The sequence below is a fragment of the Mauremys mutica genome, chromosome 6 (genome assembly GCF_020497125.1).
Source record: "Mauremys mutica isolate MM-2020 ecotype Southern chromosome 6, ASM2049712v1, whole genome shotgun sequence".
Classification (NCBI taxonomy): domain Eukaryota; kingdom Metazoa; phylum Chordata; order Testudines; family Geoemydidae; genus Mauremys; species Mauremys mutica.
The window spans coordinates 66,419,520-66,440,816 of NC_059077.1; the positions used below are offsets into that span (position 1 = coordinate 66,419,520).

Genomic DNA, 21,297 nt, shown 5'->3' on the forward strand with positions numbered 1-21,297 from the left:
GTAAAAACAAGAGGTTATTTAAAGCACTTTACTTTGAGATCATTAAATGTCATTTTAAATTACACTTAATTAGTTACTGATTTCAGAGACAGGTTACAAGGTAATGTCACCTAGAGGTGCTTAAATGGTAATGATTTTGCAATTTAAGAAATCAAGCATAAACAAAGAGGTCTCTGAAACACTCTGTAAATACTACACTGATAGTTTCTGTATATATTTGTAAAGTTTCTTTCTGCAAGTGGAAAATAAAATCCATATTTGTCTTGGCTTTCTTCCAGGTTTTCATAGTTGGGAATAAGCTAAATTTGCTTTCACTGCTTGGTTAGAAAAGTTTTAAAGTAATTAACAGAAATATAATTGAAGAATACTGTACCTTCCTGGATTTCACCTTTGCATTGAGCCAATATAATTGCTTCTGTCCATGCTACTGGAAGATCCACATGCTTCCCAGAACCTAATGTGCCAAGGCCTGATCTTCTCTGTTTGGAAGGAAAAGGGTGAGAGGGGAAAGAAAAAAAGCCAAAGGTTTTTTTCTTACCTTTAGCTTAAAATAAAACTTTTCCCTCAAGCAAATTTATTTGGAATAAAAATGCTTATTTTAAAGCATCATTGGTAAGAGTTTGCTGATACAAAACACAATAGCAGGAACTAATGAGGCAGCAATGCTTAATCCCTGGGGTTAACACTTAATTAAGAATAGGAATACTTAACTATAATTACAGTATTATTACCCATTTTAAGTGCCTTGAATCAAAAACAATTAATTACCATCTCTGAATCACAGTAGTGACTCCAGCCAACTTAGTACAAGGACACTACTATTACTATCTCTGTAGGGCTGAAACTGATAGGGAATCAACAATATGCTATCCTGACAATATATATCTCTAAACTTTAGCTTTTTGCAAATTCCACTCTTTCTAGATCAAAACAATCTTTTCAACAGATGTCCTTTTTATGGAGGGTTTCATAGCCAAAATGTTGGGACATTTTTGTTCACCTCTTTTGGTTAAACAAGAATAACATACAGTACATTACATCTGATTTTCATAACATTTTGCATGCATTTAGCTCTTGGGATAAACAACAGAAAAACATTTTATCTGAACATTCTTTCCCTTAGATTCCCTTCTACGTTCTCGCAACTGATTGCAACTGGTAGTATTCATTGGCTTTCTGTACAAATAATTCCATTGTTTTTGCCATTAAAATTAGCCTTTCTCATCTAACCCAAATTGAGCATTGGCACAACAGTGAAGGATGGAAAGGCAACAGCTTTTGGACACTGGCGATGACAGAATTAACACAATTAGTAAGTGTGCTAAGCTGAGGCAGTTTTCCAGCTCTGCCTTCCTGTTCACTAGTGCTAAAGGAGGATGCATCTTTATCACTGTCAGGGTAAGTATTCTTCTGGAATTGAAAAAAAATCCAGAATTAATCTGATCAAAATAGAAATCTGTACTCCAGCACAAAATCAGCCAAATCTCACTAACATGCCTCTCTGAGGTGCCAGTTATAGAAGGGGGGGGGGGGAAAGAGGTTTGGAACACTGTTAGCCAATGCACCTTTCCTGGCAAGTAAAAGGTCCATTTTAAAAAAAAGATAATATTCATACTGAAAGTCCATGATTTGCAAATAGGACCTACGTGTACTTCATAATGTATACATTTTTAATTTGGATGGTAGCAGAAATTATATTAGCACCACAGCCTCCTCTTTAAGGCCTATTAAATGCCAATCATGTCGCTTTTTTAATATCTTTCAAATTTGAATGGCCACTCTGTTTCTACATATTATCTATTTTTGGCTTAGTAAGCCCACAAGGAATCATTTAGGGGTCTCAAAGTGTTGTGCTTATTATTTTCACTTTTCAAAACAGTTGCCAACATTTTAATGGACAAAATAAAATGAAACATGAAAACATGTCAGAACAGCATTCCAGCTAAACAGCTAATCACTGCATATTGCTAAAAGTTCTCTTGAAGAAACTTAAAACAGGTCCATTCAGCTATAAACTAGTGAAAAATCTGTATAATATTTTCCTGAAATGTTCTTTTTTACAAATATTAAGCAATGAGAAGAGACCTAGGGCCAGATGATCAACAGAGGTATTATATACAAGCCCTTATATTGGCTAACTTAATATACGTTACAATACACATTGAGAGCATAGATATTAAATATTACATTTCACTTATACTTTCTAATTGTTTCTCTCATCCCACACAATCCTTTCTCCCAACAAAAGTTTTATCTTTGTTTTTTTTAATAAAGAAAACAGAGCATGCAAATGCAATAATAATAAAAATATAAACGGTCCCTTATTGTGTACACAAACCTTGCATCTGGCAAGCATTTTCTTAGCTAGTTCTAGTAAGTCTTCTTTATCCTGTGGATTTGTTGCATCATTGAACTTCTGAATGAATTTTTCTGTGATTTCCAAGGGGTTTCTAAAGAAATATCCAAAAAATTGTTGCAGATATATGTTTCATTTCCTAAATAATAAGGTTCAAAGTGCTATAAAAGTGTCCAAAGGAAGAATTACTTTAAAACAGATTTTAAAAAGTAAAGGCATGGTATGTTGTTTTTCAATAAAAGAGTTAGTGTACAGTATCAATCTTTGCAGACTGTTTTACCTGAAGGCTGCTCTAATTTATGCTGGATTTTAACAGGAATAGGGGGTGCTTAAAGTTCAGCCAAAGATTAGCATTTTACAAGGTTGTCCCAGCCACGCACTCAGTAGTCTTCAGTAGTCACACTGGCCTTATAATGGTAGTTTTTCCATTGACTTCAATATGGCTAGGATTGCATTCACCCTTTTTTCCCTAAAAAGAACAGGAGTACTTGTCGCACCTTAGAGACTAACAAATTTATTTGAGCATAAGCTTTCATGGGCTACAGCCCACTTCTTCAGATGCATAGAATGGAACGTATAGTAAGGAGATATATATACATACAGAACATGAAAAGGTGGAAGTAGCCATATCAACTCCAATAGGCTAATTAATTACGATGAGCTTTAATCAGCAGGAGAAAAAAACGTGTACACTGGCAGCAGGAAGGTCAGTGGCATATAAGCCTCTACACCTGCAGTTGGGAGGTGTAATTCCCAGCTCGGGTAGACATACATGGACTTACTCTACTCGAGCTAGTGCACTAAAAATAGCAATGTGGTCATGACGGCATGGATGGCAACTTGGGCTAGCCACCTGAGTACACACCTAAGATCTTGGACAGGATTGTGCTTAGGTAGCTAGCCCAAACTGTTGCCGGTGCCACCACAACCAGCTAGCTGAAGCCGAGCTAGCGGCTGGGAATTACACTTCCCGGCTGCAGTGTAGACATAGCCTTATATACTGGAGTGATTCCTTTTGGGTTGGTTAAACTGGTTTTATGGTCATGTTAAACCAGCAATGTAGTGCAAAGTGTTGTCTTCTCAAGACTGCAGACAGTCCAAACAATAGCTCTGAAAGAGGTGTGAACTGTTCCTTTCATTTTGCTAGGGTTTTGACTTTGCAACCTACCAAGGACAATTTAAATTACAGCATTATAAACTATTTCACTGCTGACCAGTTTACCAAGCATTCACTAACAGACACCTTCCACAATTTCACTTTAACGTGCCTTGTGTGGTTTTTTAGAGCTCTCCCAGTGCTCTAAAAAAACCACCTCTATGAGGGGCATAGCTCCCAGCACTGGTGCACTGTCTACACTGGCACTTTACAGAGCTGAAACTTGCTGCACTCAGGGGGGTGTTTTTTCACACCCCTGAGCAAGAAAGTTGCAGCGCTGTAAATTGCCAGTGTAGACAAGCCCTCAGACTGCCTCCTATGCCTTCTGATGTTTCTGAAACTACAGATTTCCTTTGCCTAGCTGCCACAACCCCTGGCTTCCTTCCCTGACAACTTCTACTATGCAGCTATATATCATCAGTACACAATTCTGCACGACAATAAATATTTTAAATGTATGGACAGCAAAAGAAATTGCAATTTACTCTCCTGAGAAATAACACAAGGAATACTGCAACCAGTGCAGTATTCTTTTTTTTTATTTAATTCAATTAGAGCCTCAACTTTTAATTTAAATGAAACTGCTGTACAATTTCCAGTGTGCCACAGAATTTAGGTTGAGCTTGTGCAGAGTACTCAGGGCCTTGGCAGTCAGCAGTAGGTATGCTTAGAAACAGAGAGTTGGCATCAGCAATTAAGCAAAATGGAGAATTAAAATGAACGTCAACAAGTTAAAGAGACGAGGTAATATCTTTTATTGGATCAATTTCTGTTGGCAAGAGAGAGAAGCTTTTGTGCTTACACAGAGTTCTTTACGGCTGCAACAACACTGCATCTATCATTAAGTTAAGGCAGGTAGGAATTAACCAGTAGATGGCAGACATATATAAGACAGTAATTTCAATATGAATCTACTAGAAAGAAGCATAGGACGTGCCTTCAGATTATAGTAATTTAGGTGAGCGCCCAGACTGGGCATCCCCAGAATATGGGGTGCACAGTGATGGCACAAAACCACCTTCCCCGCCTCATTCCCCATTTCTTGTCCTGCACTGAGTTCAGCTTGGCCAAACCAGAAAAACTGGGCTCATCTTTTTTTTTACTTCTGGTGATTCACCAGTGTTATACAAGCTGATTTACAATTTGGAAACAAATCTAGCCTGGGTCAGTGTATTGGCTACAAAAAAAAACATACAGGGTTGACCTAAAGCCCATGGAATCTTTCCATTGGATCAAGCCCATAGTTACAATCCTACCTGGGTTGGGGGATGAATAAAAACTAACGAGTTTTTTCCATCTCTGATTTCTATGATTCTGTGATACAGAATACACATCAGAAATAGAAAGTACTGTGAGATTAGACATAGCATTTCAGCTTTCCTCCGGTGGTGGAAAAATTATATGTATGTTACATTTTATCCAACCTCAGAGGAAGGTCCCAAGGCAAAATCATCCTCTCTGATCTACTTTTCTATTTCTAGTATATATTTTACAAATAACTTATGCCTTATCAATTATTTTACACATAATAACTGCACTCTGTGATGCATTATTGAAAAGATAGAAGATTGCTCATTTGTAGCCTTATGTGTAGAAGTTGAACTGCTTAATTGGATGCTTCTTACAGTCTGCGACAGCTCATCTTAATGAATATTTAATGGCAAAGTAATGTAGCTATTTTTAACCAATAGCTGACTGGTGCAAAAAGGAAGTCTTTATAAATATAGGCATTAGGGTCTAGTGACAGAGCATTACAGACAAGAAAGAAAAAAAAGCAGTAAGCTGCTAGGCAGCAAAACTGTCAGCTCTAAAACGTTACTAACCACTTCTGTTCTTTAATCAGTGTAAGGACCAACTAGGAGAATATAATGCTACCAAAGCACTGTATAAATACCCAGAGCTTAGATTGAGAAACACTGGTGATAAAAAAAAAAGATTTATTTCCTGTTACTCCTGTGGTTTACCAAATATCTACATATTATTTGTCCACATAATTCTTAAAGGCAAAATTATACAGTTACCAAAGTTAGGATAACCAGTATTCTCTCTCCCTATCTTTCTTTCTCTGTATTTTGTTCCCTGCTTCCTTTTCTGTAGCTGGTTCTTCCATCCAGTGTATCTATTGATCTCCGCTATTCATCTTTCTTTGCGTCTGTTACTCTCTCCATTTTCTCACACTTCATTTTCCTCATTATCTTGGGCCAAATCCTGACCCCCTGACTCACTTGTGCAGTCCCACTGAAGTCAACCGAACAGTTCAAGTGAGTCAAGCAGGCATTATTTAGCTGTCAATTTCCTTTCCTCTCTTTTTCTAAGGTCAAGCTAGTATCTGCAACATGAATGGAACACAGGTCCATCTATATTCAGAAAACAGACAGGGGCTAAAAATGGTTATCAGCAACAAATTCCCCACCACTCACCTTAGTTAGTGTTCAAAATAATTTAACTGCTAGCGTAGATCTGACAAATCCTTTTTGAACATAGGAATTGCTACACCAGACCATCAGTACATCTGCTCCAATATCCTGTCTCCAACAGCAACCTGCACAAGGTGCCTCAGAAGAAAGTACAAGAATCCCACAGCTGACAATTAGGATATAACCTGTTCATAAGGGATATTTTTGCTAACCCCATCCAATTAGTGATTGTCTTATGCCCTGAATCATGAGGGTTTACATGCCTTATATATATATGTTTTTATTATAAATAATGCAACTGTGGATGTTCACATAAATGTCTAAAAATTATCTGACAAAAATGTTGCAAATTAATTTACCAGTTTTTTGACAAGCTCTAATATGTACTTCAAATTATGCCTTCCAACATCCATTATTTTACATTCACCAACAATGAGCTTCATCTGCCATTGTGCTTTCCATTCACCTAACTTTGCTAGGTCTTTCTGGAGTGCCTAATGGTTCTTCTCCTGTCTTGGCTATCCTACAGTATTTTGTATTATCGGCCAATTTTCACTGTTCATCCATCTTTTTCAATTGATTAATGAATATATTAAACATTACCAATCCTAGTGTAATCCAACATGACCTCGACTACTACTCTTTATTTTTTGTCTCTTAATCAGTTTCTGACCCATGATGATACTTTACCTCTCACTCCATAAATATTTGATTTCCATAGCAGCCTATTGTGAGAGACTTTCGTCAAAAAAATTTTTGAGAGTCCAAATAAATTATATGTCGCAATTCTTGCTTATGCACTATTTTTGTGACCTACTCCAAGAATTCTGCTAGATTAGAGAGGTACAGCTAGCCTTTATGGTAACAGGGCTGATTTGTTTCTATAATTCATATAGATGTTTCACCATTTTCACTACTCATTGTTTCTACCAAATTACCTAGTACTGAAGGTATGGCTCACTGGTCAAGAATTCCCAGATCCCACCCTGAGCTCTTTTTAAAATGATGGTTACAATATTTGCTACTTTCTAGTCTTCTGATAACTTTCTGCTAATTTTAATGAAAGATTACTTAGTTATCTAGAAATTCAGCCAATTCATTCATAAGTTTTTTCAAAACTCCTGGATGAACTCCATCCATTATGGAATAATAACGGAGACAAGTTCCAAAAGGCTTCAGTCATTCTTTCTGAAATTATATTTAAAACTTTTTGTCCGATGCATGCTGCAGCTATAGCATTTTCAACATCAGTTGTGGGGTGCCAGAGTGGCCATTTACTGATTAGGATACATTTCCTAAGAGATGGATTCTAGTATCATGTCTTTACACAAAATACTTTGCATACAGATCCAGCTGAAGAGTGAAATAAATATCACCACAGGCATAGCATTTTTATGCAGTCATGTTGTATTATTTTATTTCTGAGTTAACTGCCAGAATCAGTTGTCCTACTAGCAGTAAGTGAACTACAGGCAGTAGCCTGCTGTCTGGTCAATACATTTCCAAGCTGATAAACTACCTATTTGTTTATTCCTGATAGAGTATCGCCATGGAGATCCTTACTGTTGTTACAAACTGCTTCTTGGAAAAAGTAAAAATATATAACACAAATATCAATTTTGTGTAGAGCATCACTATCATTCACCCACTGCATTACACAAATTGTATACATGTCCACAAAAAGCACAAGTTGCAGATCAATGGACCTGACAGATGTAAAAGATTTTCAAGTATTTTTTTTTTTAGGGAAGACGTGGAGATATCTAATAGCTCAACTTTCTATTATACTGTAGATCTCTGATTTAGAACTATGCCCCCTTTAAGAAGTTTCCTTATATTTCATCTGCGATCTTAAATTTCTGAAAATTTCACTAGAATAAAGAAAAACTGTAAGAGAGTCCAAATCAAAATGGAGAAGAGTAATTTGGTTCTGTGTGATCAGCTTAGGTATTTTTTCAAGTTTAAGGTTGTTGTGTTATGGCCTTATCCAGAAGAAAAAATACCAAAACTTTCTCAGTAAGCCAGAGCCTATCATGAATACTGGATCCAGTTTTGGTGTCCACAATTCAAGGTGTTAATAAATTGGGGAGGGTTCAGAGAAGAGCCATGAGATTGACTAAAGAATTAAAACACATCCCTTATAGTGATAAACTAAATAGACTGAGTTCCTTGAGTCTAACAAAGAAAAGGTTAAGGGGTGACAATCACAGTATCTGGGGAACAAATATTTGCTAATGGGATCTTCAGACTAGCAGATGTACATATAACAGAATCCAATGGCTGGAAGTTGAAGTTAGACAAATTCAAACTGGAAATAAGGCATATGTTTTTAACAATGAGGATAATCAATTACTGGAACAGTTTACCAAGTGTCATGGTGGTTTCTCTATCAATAGCAATTTTCAAATCGAAACTGGATGTTTTTTAAAAGATATGTTTGAGTTCAAACTAAATTGTTTTGGGGAAGTTCTATGCCCTATGTTATACAGGAGATCAGACTAGATAATCACAATGATTCTGGCCTTGGAATTTATGAATGTTTGATTTCAGGACCTTCTGAGTTTTGTAAGATCTTGGATATTTTTCAAGGGAGCTTTGCTAATTGATATCAGCTAAAGATCTGGCCTTAAGTGATCTCAAATGATTTGGAATTTATCAAACTGCATCCATGTGACCAATTTTCCATAGCGCTAAAGTGAGTCACAATGGTTGGGGATCTTGGCCTTAGACTTTAGTCTACTGAACATGCTTCATGTAGAAGCAAGCCATTTGCATTACAAACACATATGCTAATCAGACCCGGTGTCTTCAAATGAACAATAAAACATCATAGGCATAGTTTGGGGAGTGCAGGGGGCATTGTCCTGCCAGAGGCGAGGCATGGGAGGGTGTCACATGCCTTTCCTTCCCCCTCTCCCCCCCATTTCTGCAAGTGCCAAGCTGCCCTGCAGGGCTTGCTTGGCTCAGCCTGCCCAGGAAGGGGTCTCTGTCCTTCTCACACTGTGCCTCCTCTCCTGCACATTTCGGCTTGCCGTGAGCCAGAGTAATTTTGTCTCTGCACTGCGGGTCGCTGCCTCTGCAGCAGCCGCCGCCTCCTTGATCCTAGTGACCACCCCTTTTCTGTACAATGGTTAGTGCCCATGGAAGAGGGGCAGGACAAGGGGGGACTGAGGGAAGAGTGGTGGGGGGAAGAGAGAGTGGGATGGGGCAGAGGACAGTGGAGAGAGAGGATGGGGAAGAGAAGAGGATACAGGAGTGGGTGGAGGGAAGAAGGAGCCTGGAATGTAGTGTCCTCTCGGCAGTAGCAGCAGCCCCAGCAGAGAAGCAGCGACAACAGCACCAGAGTAGTGACATCACTGCAGCACCCTGTGCCGGAGTGGCTGCCAGCAGCAGCTGGGGCTCCCCCATCCCCCTCCCCAGAAGCCCAAGTACCACTCCAGGCAGGAAGAGAGAGCCAGTGAGCCAAAGGAACTGACTTTGGTGTGCATGTGTGTGCATGCATGTGCGTGGCGTGCTTTGCCCTCCCCAATATAGCAGTCAAACTCTACACGTAGGTAAAACACGTTGACGGAGTTAGATACCAGTTAGATGCCTAACTGATGTGAAAAGACAGGACTGATATTATCTGTAATAGGCCAGTTCTAGGTTTTGCAATCAACCATTCAAATTCCCCAAGCATTTGGATTAGGAGGAAGGGATGACTGGGAGCAAGCTTTCCATGAAATGCCTCTAAGGTGTATCTGACAGATGTCATTATTTTGTTGCTCTTACTGGGAGTGAACAATTTTTTTTTTCAAGTTTTATGCACATCCAGAGTTGAATGGCTATACAAATAATAAGGTGTTAGTCAACTCAAGAACTCTATACAAGAAGTTAATGATCCATAGAAACTAAAACTTAAAGAAACTTTGACCACATACTGTTCTACTGTAAATAATAAAGTGATCTTACGGTTTATATTTAAATTGCACTTACATAGGCTTGTCACTGTGGATTTCATATGAATGACTTGGCAAATATTTTCTCAAAAGTTCCTTTTGAAGTTCTTTATGTTGTCTATTGGATAATATTCCAAATCTGTGTACCACTGGCACTTTGATAACTGGCATCTTCTCATGTTATAATCAATCTAAAAATCACACAAAACAAATACAGAATACGTTACAATCCACTGAATTGGGATTTTTTATTGTATCCTCACTAGTGAGAGAAACAGCTATTCACAATCTATATGTGAAGACACATATCTTCTGCCATATTGTTCCTTCTCATAGGAACATCAGCATGCTCACAGAAGACGACAGTTACACTTTCTAAGGGCTGGTCCACACTAGCACTTTAAATCGAATTTAGCAGCGTTAAATCGAATTAAGCGTGCACCCGTCCACACCAGGAAGCCATTTAATTCGACATAGAGGGCTCTTTAGTTCGACTTCGGTACTCCACCTCGAGAAGGGGAGTAGCGCTAAATTTGACATGGCTATGTCGAATTAGGCTAGGTGTGGATGCGAATCGATCTTAGTAGCTCCGGGAGCTATCCCAGAGTGCAACACTCTGCTGACGCTCTGGACGCCAGTCCGAGCTTGGATGCTCTGACCACCCACACAGTCAATGCCCCTGGAAAATTTGAATTCCTTTTCCTGTCTGGACAGTTTGAATCCCATGTCCTGGTTGCTCATCGGGGCGAGCTCAGCAGCACCGGCAACGATGCAGAGTTCTCCACCAGAGGAGTCCAGGCAATCTCACACTACAAAGAGGTCCCCAGCATGGACTGACCGGGAAGTCTCGGATCTGATTGCTGTGTGGGGCAATGAGTCTGTGCTTTCGGAGCTGCGCTCCAGCAAACAGAATGCAAAGACCTTTGAGAAGGTCTCCAAAGCCATGACAGACAGAGGATACAGCCGGGATACAACGCAGTGCCGCGTGAAAGTCAAGGAGCTGAGAGAAGGCTACCAGAAACTCAGAGCGGCAAACGGACGCTCCGGAGCCCAGCCCCAGACATGCCGCTTCTACGAGGCACTGCATGCCATTCTCAGTGGGTCTGCCACCACTGCCCCACCAGTGACCGTGGACTGAGAGGATGGGATACTGTCAACGGACTGTTCCTCTGAGATGTTCGCGTACGGGAAAGTTTAAGAGGACGAGGCAGTCGACAGCGCTTACAACACAGATTTCCCCGACACCCAGGATCTCTTCGTCACCGTCAATGAGATCCCCTACCAACACTCCCCACCCGTTACCACGGACCCTGATTCAGGAGAAGGATCAATCGGTAACTGCTTCAAACATGTTAACATTTATTTTTTAAATAAACTGGGAAAACAACTAGGCGAACACAAGGTCTATGTACAGGTGGATGGAACTGTCATCTTCCTCTGACATCTCCAGGAAGCTCTCCAGGAGGTAATCGCCAAGCCTCTGCATGAGGTTCCTGGGCAGGGCTTGCTTATTGGGTGCCCCGAGGAAGCACACTTTTCCTCGCAACGCTCTCAGCTGGAACTCGGGGACCAGCGCCTTCACGAGCATGGCAGCATAGGCCCCAGGGTTGTGTTGGCTTTCCTCCAGCATGCGCGCTCTCTCTCTCCGTGACACTCTCCTCAGTGTGATGTCGCGCGCAGACTCCTGCATGTAATTAGAGTAATTTGTGTACCATTATTAATGGTTGTGCTTAACTGTTCCTTTGCATAACAAGAAGCGTCACTGTACAGCCACGTGTAGGAGGCTGCAGAGTGGGAGAATACAAGGATCTCTAACAGGGAACGGCCGCGAGGGGCTGCAACAGGGGCACCGATTCTGCTTTCATGTTTGCCTGCAGCAGGAGGACAGTGCTGTAGATGCAACTTAAAGCTGCAAAAAAAACTAGGCTTACCATGCCTGGCCGCTCCATGGATTCTTCTTTCCTGCCCCGCTTCTCTGGTCTGCAGTGCAATACCACAGGCAATGAAAGCGAACCCAGAGAAATCGAACTTTCCCCGAGTGAGTGCTCATCACAGAGGTGCTGTGCTTGCTCTTGTTCACACACACTGAGTAGACTTTGTTTCTTTTTTGACCAAAAAAATCTCTCTATGGAATTCACTCACTTTTTCCCATCACACAGGTGCAACTGTATCCCTACCTGATCCAGGCGCTTTGTCGATATTCTGCAGCACCGCAGGAAAGAGGACGGAGCTCCCCTTCACTGCATCTGCGACCGCCGCCCCCCGCCGCAAAGTCCAATCCCACCATCACCCAAAATGACTAGAGGAAGGGGCACCAGGGGCCGTGAAAAATGTTAATGCACCACAGCAGAGTGCTAAACTTACAAAACGCTCTCAGTACCTTACTTTAGAGAAGTCCTTCCCTTAATGTGCTGTTCATTATTAAAAGTTTTTATTTTTTGGTAATTTCTTTTCCCGTCAGGTTTCTTTGCAGAATACTTTCCGTGAAGGGGGGAGAATGGTTTGGGAATTGCATAGGACTTTTACCGTTAATAGTGGTACAGATATGGGGGCAAGATCAACAGCTGGTCACTCACAGAGTGCAGCCTCTAGTCACCCTGGTCAGTCTGTGGGGTGATTTTCATGTTCTGCTCATAGGCGGAAGGTGCCCTGCGCCAGGTATATTTGCAGGTGGGTCTCTCCACCGGCCATGCCTGGATCGTGCCCTGTCCCACGCGGGTCTCCCCCAGCCCCGTCAATTTCCTGCCTGGAGCAGGTACCAGCCCCCACCTGCCACCCCTCCCCCGGCGTGTCGTCTCACACCCCCCCCCGCCGCGCCGCGTCCCTGTCTCACAGTAGAGAGGCTACCCGCAGAAATGCTGTCTGCTGCCCCAGGGTCATTGAGCATGCCATCCACAAGTGGCAAGGCAGGTTGCCCTCACCCTGCCCTTCTATCGTAGCCCTGAGCCTCTACAATGCATCAAACCATCAGCCCCCAGCCCGCAACCCCCTACACCTCCTCCCCATTATCACACACCACTCACACCTTCCTACGCCCCCAACCCCCAGCCCAGAGCCTGCACCCAAACTCCGTCGCAAAGCCTGCACCCCTCACCCATTCCTGCACACGCACCTGTACCAGTCCTCACCACAGAGACCGCTGTACGAGCAGGAGCCTATCAGTCCTATAGTCTAGAAGCGGTCTCTATATCACTGCACACCCAACCCAGCACAGTCACCGTCCCTGTGTCAACCCTTTCACGCGAAGTCAGTAGTCCAGAGAAGGTTGTTGCTGAACAATGCTCTATTAACTTTATTTGTACACGTGTGTTGGAAGGGGGCAAACGGGGTGAACGGGATATGAAACTGTAGAGGAGAGTCAACAGAAACTGGGTAAAGAAACAGGGGCAGGTTCCGTTTCTCTATAAACAAAGTTAATAGTCACAGGTTACCCTGCTCGCTGAGGAACCTGGCTTTCAAAGCCTCCCGGATGCACAGCGCTTTCCGCTGTGCTCTTCTAATCGCACGGGTGTCTGGCTGAGCGTAATCAGCAGCCAGACGATGTGCCTCAAGCTCCCATCCTGCCATAAACATCTCCCGCTTGCTCTCACACAGATTGTGGAGCACACAGCAAGCTGCAATGACAATGGGGATATTGTTTTCGCTGAGATCCGAGCGAGTCAGTAAGCTCCTCCATCTCCCCTTCAGACGTCCGAAAGCACACTCCACCACCATTCTGCACTTGCTCAGCCGGTAGTTGAAGAGTTCCTTCTCACTGTCCAAGGCGCCTGTATAGGGCTTCATGAGCCAGGGCATTAGCGGGTAGGCTGGGTCCCCGAGGATCACTGTAGGCATCTGCACATCCCCAACATTTATTTTGTAGTCTGGGAAGAAACTACCTTCCTGCAGGCGTCTAAACAGACCAGAGTTCTTGAACACACGCGCGTCATGAACCTTGCCCGGCCACCCGACGTTGATGTTGGTAAACCGTCCCCTATGGTCCACGAGTGCTTGCAGCACCATGGAAAAGTAGCCCTTGCGGTTTATATACTGGCTGGCCTGGTGGGCTGGTCCCAGGATAGGAATGTGAGTCCCATCTATAGCCCCACCGCAGTTTGGGAATCCCATTGCGGCGAAGCCATCTATGACAACCTGTACGTTTCCCAGGGTCACCACCTTCGAGAGCAGGAGCTCAACGATTGCGTTGGCTACTTGCATCACAGCAAGCCCCACGGTAGATTTGCCCACACCAAAGTGGTTCGCTACTGAGCGGTAGCTGTCTGGCGTTGCAAGTTTCCAGAGGGCTATGACCACTCGCTTCTGCACAGTCAGGGCTGCTCGCATCCGGGTGTCCTTGCGCATCAGAGCAGGGGACAGCAAGTCACACAGTTCAAGGAAAGTGCCCTTACGCATCCTGAAGTTTCGCAGCCACTGTGATTCATCCCAGACCTGCAGCACTATGCGGTCCCACCAGTCCGTGCTTGTTTCCCGGGCCCAGAATCGACATCCCATAGCATGAACATGACCCATTGCCACCATGATCTCCACGGCGCGGCGTACCGTGCTTTCTGAGAGGTCTGTGCCACTCTGAGACTTCATGTCCTCACCACGCTGCCGTTGCCTTCTCGACCGAGTTCTCAACATCTCACTGTGGAAGAGGTGTTCGACAAGGTGCGAGGAGTTGACAACGGCCATAAGTGCAGCGATGATCGCAGCGGGCTCCATGGTTGCAGTGGAGTGCTGTGGCGTCCGCGCTGTCACTTATAACAGGAAAAGTGCGCGAACTGATTTCCTGCCGGCGGGAGTGACGGTTGAATGATGACAGTTACCCAAAACCACCCTCGACACAGTTTCCCCCCCCCAGCATGCATTGGTGGGAAATCCCAGCATTCCGATGGGCGGCGGGGAGTGCGGGAACTGTGGGATAGCTTCCCACAGTGCACCGCTTCAAAAGTCGACGCTTCGCCCGTTACTGTGGACTCACACAGTCGAATTACTGTATTTATTGTGGATACACAACTTCGACTACATTAGGTCGATTCCAGAAATTCGAATTAAGATGAATCGAAATAGTCTTCTAGTGTAGACGTACCCTAAGAGATACCATAACAAGGTAGTCATGTATGACTTTGGGCAAGTTGTTTCAACTCTCTGTCCCATAGCTTCCTCATCTGTAAAATGAGATTAACAGCATTTGCCTACTTCACAGATGGACAGGGGGGCGTCCAAAGAAGGGAACTGTTAGCTATACTAATTAATTATTTGAGACTCTTGGATGGAAAGTGCTATACACAGTAAGTGCAATGTATGATGCTATAAATGGAAGAGGGGATGAAAATAGGACCCTGGAGGTAACTAGATAGTATCATTTATTTACTTACTGCACATTTGTATGACTAAAGGAACTTTACTGTGATTAATATGACTTTAAAGACTGAATTTGCAAATGAGCCTTGTTCTGGTCTCTAAACTTGTACCCAAAATTTTGTACGCACAATCATTTGAAGCCCAAGAGACAAAATGTGTGCATGCAAATCTGGCAAATATCATTTGCATACACAAATGTTATACTTTGTGGCTACAAATTATTATACATAGACAATAAAAGATGCAAGCTTAGAAGCTGTTTTTGAAATTGTGGTCAGAGAGATCTATTCATATGCATAGAACACAAATACCTATTGCATTACAGTTGTAATAATGTGAGAGTTCACTTATCATAGAAACTGATACAGATAAAACAAAAGTGTCACTTGTTAATCCTACTAAACTATTAAATCCATGGATCTATACTGAATCAATGGAAGACAGAAAATTCAAGTATGAAACACTGACATAAAAATATTTTCAGCCTTATCTCTTTAGTATCTGAAGTTCTCAGATCATTTGGGGCCTGACTGAGCAAAAATGTGTCTCACTTCAATAAAATGCAAGATTTTGGAAGCACGCTTTTTACCAAATCATGCCCAGGGTATAAAATAACACCCACTAGCCAGCAAGATACAGGTAGTCACCATGATGGAGAACCACATGTATCCTATCCATAGATTAACACTGATTTTTTTTGTATGGCTTTATCAGTTTAATTCAGTATCTGAATACAGTTTTTTGTCTCAATGTACTTTGTTTTAAAGAGGTGTATATAGCATAGAGCCACAAATAACTTAGGCCAAATTCAAGCAAGACACCTTAACACAATCAGGAAGAGCAGGCATCTAATGAGTTACAAATTGTGCTCAGAAGCAGAAGGGATACATTCTGTAGCCGGGAGCAAATTACCATGGGTGGTAGTAGATTACAGCTCAGAGTTGGGAGTGAGTCTGTGGAGAAGTACAAGCCAGAAAATGACTCACAAGTGGTGAGTCGAGGTGGGAATTAAGACAGCAGCCAAAAAATAGAAACCTGAAAATCTTGTGAGAATTGAACACAGTGACATTTTGGAGGAAAACAAGGAGAAATACAGCCCTCTTCTGGCCCATCTCTGTTGTGGTTGAAGTTATATACTGATAGAGAATGGGATCTCTATTCATATTTGGCAAAAACATAGCTGTAGAAATCCTTATTCACAGCCAGAGCTGTAAACACACATCTTTCTCTCTTTGGAGAGGAAACGGTATAGTGTAAGTTCCACTGCAGTATACCGGTAGTGTAAGTTCCACTGCTTAAGTTGCTACTGTAAGTGCAGGGTTATTTAAATAGATAGTATCTGGTTTTTAGTTTGGTTGGCCAGATACTGAATTTCTGTTTAAGGTGTACTCACCTCCAACTACCAGCTCCTCCTGATTATAAGTACCAGGAAAGAAAGAAAGAAAGAAAGAAAGAAAGAAAAAGAAATGATTTTTAACTCAAGACTGCAGAGGTACTAGCTAAATATTGGTTTGGGTTTCTTTTTTTTTCTTTTATTGTTGTTGTTGCATTTGTTAAAACAACAACAGGGTTTAATAGCAGAACTTAATCAATATAAAATATTCAATAGACAAAATCCTAAAGTACAGAAAATGTTTATAACATACATACAAAATTTAGAATATTTTGCCAAACAACCATTGGCTAAAAAAAAATACAAATGAAAAAAAAATTGTCATTTATCTACTCACTTATGCAGAAGAATTTCACTGAGACTGTTAAAATGCTAAACTCTTGATATGTTTATCTGCCTTATTTTTATGGCACTGAGCAGAAACTTCATATAGAACCTTCAGCTAGAATGCAGATTTCTCCTTGAAAGGTTATTCTTTTTCAATACAAAAAAAGCCACTTAGGATGAAGTTTCAAACTGTTATTTTAAAGCTAGAGCTTTTTTAAAAAAGTAACTAAATACCAATTATTAACATAGAACTTTTGGTATGAAGTGTCTTTTTGACAATGACTAAGATTTTAAAGTTGAGACACATTTTACAACTGCACAGCCTCCACTTTTCTTTTTTTTTCCCTCCAAGGACTTAACAGCCTTTACTTCATGAAATATTCTTAAAGAACTTGTCTGATACTGCATTACAGTGCCAAGAAAATAAAGAATTTGTCAATTCAAGTCTGCTGAGGCCACTTATTATAGCAAATTATGATGGTAAACAATGTCAAGGCAACTCATTACAATATCAAAATGCTGTCAGTGTGAGATGTACTAACATCAAAATTTTTAAAAAGACAGAAAATGAAACAAAAATAGCTAGTAAAATAAATAATCCTTATGAATCATACAGGGCTTTTGATCTTCAAGGTTCTTATGCAAATTAACTAGTCATGAAGAGTTTAAACAAACTAAAAAAAAACCCACCCAAATCCCATGACCCGGAAATTTTGTGTTAAGTTTAGCATAGTACCCCAGCTTTTATCAATTTTGTTTAGAGGTTACAGCATGAATTACATGAGGCTAAAGCCGGATTGCTCTGCAGTGGTGAGTAACTGTGGGAAAGAAGGTGTAGTAGAGAAAGAAATTGTCCTTGAACAAATTGTCAGGCCACACCTTTAGGAGAGTCCTGGGAGGAAGAGCCAGCCTCTGCATCATGTCCTCAGGAGGAATGGATTTATAACTTGGAGAAGTATGTGTAGCCATCCCAGTAAGTGTTAGTTAGCAGATGGCAGGCATCTATGTATAATCTACCTCAGAGATGCATCAAGTGTGCCAGCTTGTCTTCTGGAATGCTGTTTTACCCTAATAGGATTACTAGGGCAAAGGATGTACAGGCAGTGTTTCTTCTAATTATGGTGCCAGCTGGGGCAAGATTTGATTCCAGCTCCTTTATCAGAGTATAAAAATGGTAGTTTACAAAAGGCCGAATCCAACACCCACTGCAGTCAATAGAAAGTTTCTAAAAATTATGGGTGATAATTTTCTACCATAAAGGTATTGCACCCATGCGAGATATCTCTATATTGGACCTCATTAAGAAGAATAAAATGAATTGATCACTCCACTGGAAGTTGGTGGTTGTGTAAGGAACAGTGATCATTACCAGATTATATTCAAGATGGACAAAAAGAGGACAGTCCCAACCAGTAACATATATACTTGGTACTTCAAAAGGGCTAATTTCTACAGCTGAGGAATTATCAGCAAAATAGATTGGAAGAAAAAAATTAGACAGAAAAGTATAAATGAAAATTGAGAGCTGTTGAAGAATTTATTAGATGGCCAAAATGGCTTAATTCCACAATTGAGAAATTAGAAATCTTTGGGTAAAATGGCATCCTGGTTAAAAGACAGAGTGAAGGCCACAAATGGAAATTATATATAATAAAGAATAAATGGAAAAAAGGGGAAGTAGACAGCAACCAATACAAGTTAAAAGTTATAATATGTAGAAAATAAGTAAGGGAAGCTAAAGACATCAGAGAAAAATCCATGGGTGATAGATCTAAGGAAAAGGAGGAGTTTTTATATATATCAGGAACAAACAAACTAGTATAAGCCCTTTACTAGATGGAAATGGTAAAATTGTTATTAATGATGCAGAAAAGGCAGATGTGTTCAATAAATATTTCTATTCAGTATTTGGATAGAATCAGGATAATGTACTTATATCACATGATGATAATGAACTATTTTTCAATCTATTAGTAGTAACTAAGGGAGATCTTAAACAACTTTTTTTAATCAGCAGACTTGGACAACTTGCACCAAAGAATCCTAAAAGAGTTGGCTGAAGAGATGTCAATGTTAATTTTTAATAAATTTTGAAGTACTGGGGAAATTCTAGAAGACTGGAAGAGTTCTAATGTCATGCCAATATTCAAAAAGGACAACCAACATTACCTTGGTAATTATAAGCTGGTTAGCCTGACATCAGTCCCACTAAACTATGGAAAAGCTGATACGGGATTCAGTCAATAAAGAATTAAAGGGCTGGAATATAATTAATGTCAACCAACATGGTTTTATAAAAAAGAGTTCTTGTCAAACACACCTGATTCCATATTTCTGGATGAGATAACAAGTTTGGTTGGTAAAGGTAACTGCATAGATGTAATAGACTTAGACTTTTGTAAGGTGTTTGATTTAGTACTGCGTGACATTCAGATTAAAAAATTAGCATTATGCAATATCAATAAAGCATGTTAAGTAGTCAAAAAACTGGCTAACTGACATCTCAAAAATCCACTGTCAATGGGAAATCATCTTGAATTGAGCAGGTTTCTAATGAGGTTCCACTGGGATCAGTACTAGATCCAGCGTTCCTCAGCATTTTTATCGATGAGCTGGAAGTAAAATCACTGGTGATAAAATTTGTGGATGAGATAAAGATTGGTGGATTGGTAAATAATTATGAGGACATACAGTCATACAGAGCAATACTGAATTGCTTGATTAGCTGGGCCCATTCAAATGAAATGCTTATATAAAATAGATATGCTTTAGTCCAGGGGTGGGCAAACCTTTTGGCCTGAGGGCCGCATCAGGTTTAGTAAATTGTATAGAGGGCTTGTTAGGGGAGGAGGTTATGGCCCGGCCCCCACCTCCTATCTGCCCCCCTGGGAGTCCTGCCCCATCCAACCCCCCCTGTTTGTTGACAGCCCCCCCCCCCGGGACCCCTGCCCCATCTACACCCCCCCGCTTCCTGTCCCCTGACCGCCCCCAGACCACTGCTGCCCCATCCAACCCCCTCATCTCATTCCTGACGCCGCCCCCGGACCCCTACCCCATCCAACCACCCCTTCTCCCTGTCCCCTGACTGCCCCCAGAACCCCTGCCCCCTGCTGCCCCATCCAACCCCCCTCCCCTTCCTGACTACCCCCCCAGCACCCCTGCCCCCATTCAACCCCCTGTTCCCCCGACTGCCCAGCCCCCTAGCCACACCCCCACCCATTGACCACCACCCCAAACTCCCCTGCCGTCTATCCAACCCTCCCTGCCCCCTTACTGTGCTGCCTGGAGCACCGGTGGCTGGCGGCATTACAGTCATGCCGCCCGACTGGAGCCGGGTCACACTGCCACTGCCACCACACAGCACAGAGCTCACAGTCTGCCACCCAGAACATGGTGCCGGAGTGAGCGAGCTGAGGCTGTGGGGGAACTGAGGGGCAGGGGCCAGGGCTAGCCTGCCCGGCCAGGAGCTCGGGGGCCGGGCAGGACGGTCCCGCGGGACGTAGTTTGCCCACCTCTGCTTTAGTCAGACACAGGGTCTATGGAGAAGTAACTGGGTGAAATTCTATGGCTTGTGTTAGTCAGGAAGTCAGACTAAATGATTTAATGGTCCCTTCTGGCCTTAAAATCTATGAATCTATGACTACAATGGGCATTGGATCAGGTCCAGAATGCACCCAGTGTGAAGTAAATAATTAATTTAGACCAGATTCTCATTACTCTAAGGCAACTTTATGCTGTGTAAAAAAGCCTTAAAATGGGTGTAAATATAATTGAGTTCAACAATGTTAAGAGTAATTTTAAGAAGAGAAACTGATGAAAGAAAAAAAGACAAAATATATAGGAGAAGACAGAGAACATAATGAAGGGAAAGATAGGGAAGGAGATATGGGGGTAGAGGGAGAGGAAATGGGCATTGAAGACAACTCAGGAAAAAAACACTATGATCTATTGTAGGCAAGATAAAGTGGAGTGAAGCCAGTTATAGAAAGATATTTAAAAAAAAAGGGCAAGAGAGATGTAGTAATGTCCTAATGATACTCAGTGAATGCATTATTGAATGAATTTTATCAGTATCGATCTAATAATATATTCTACAAGTACTTTATTTGCTGTTTGCAGCCTGATTTATAGCTGGTCAAATAGTCTTTGATGAAAACATTAAATGAAAATCTGCGAAATTCACCAAATACATTCAGTGAATATTTGTTTCACTGTTCAATGAATCGTTGTAGTAATCTGCAAATTAAAAAATTATTAAATATAAAGTTGATTGATAGTATATTACAATTAAATACAGTATATAATATACGGCACACAACAGTTTTGTTCATTTAAATTGAAGGGTGCTGGGGTCACAGAAGCAT

The 21,297-nt window shown here is 41.5% G+C and overlaps 1 protein-coding gene across 8 annotated transcripts in view; it reads right to left on the reverse strand.

Annotated features, from left to right (window-relative positions):
- Positions 1-21,297, reverse strand: part of TMEM232 (transmembrane protein 232) — a 133,805-nt gene that overhangs the window by 104,290 nt on the left and 8,218 nt on the right. For 4 of the 8 annotated variants that reach the window (XM_045020178.1, XM_045020177.1, XM_045020185.1 and 1 more), the window contains 3 exons: positions 9,905-10,058; positions 2,339-2,450; positions 374-479 (listed from right to left, as the gene is read on the reverse strand). In XM_045020178.1, coding sequence (XP_044876113.1) covers positions 374-479; positions 2,339-2,450; positions 9,905-10,038 — 352 coding nt within the window. In that variant the 5' untranslated portion in view covers positions 10,039-10,058. Of the gene's footprint in view, positions 1-373; positions 480-2,338; positions 2,451-5,932; positions 6,068-9,904; positions 10,059-16,606; positions 16,626-21,297 lie in introns of those variants that run through there. The other 4 variants (XM_045020179.1, XM_045020184.1, XM_045020183.1 and 1 more) reach the window with 4 other exon arrangements.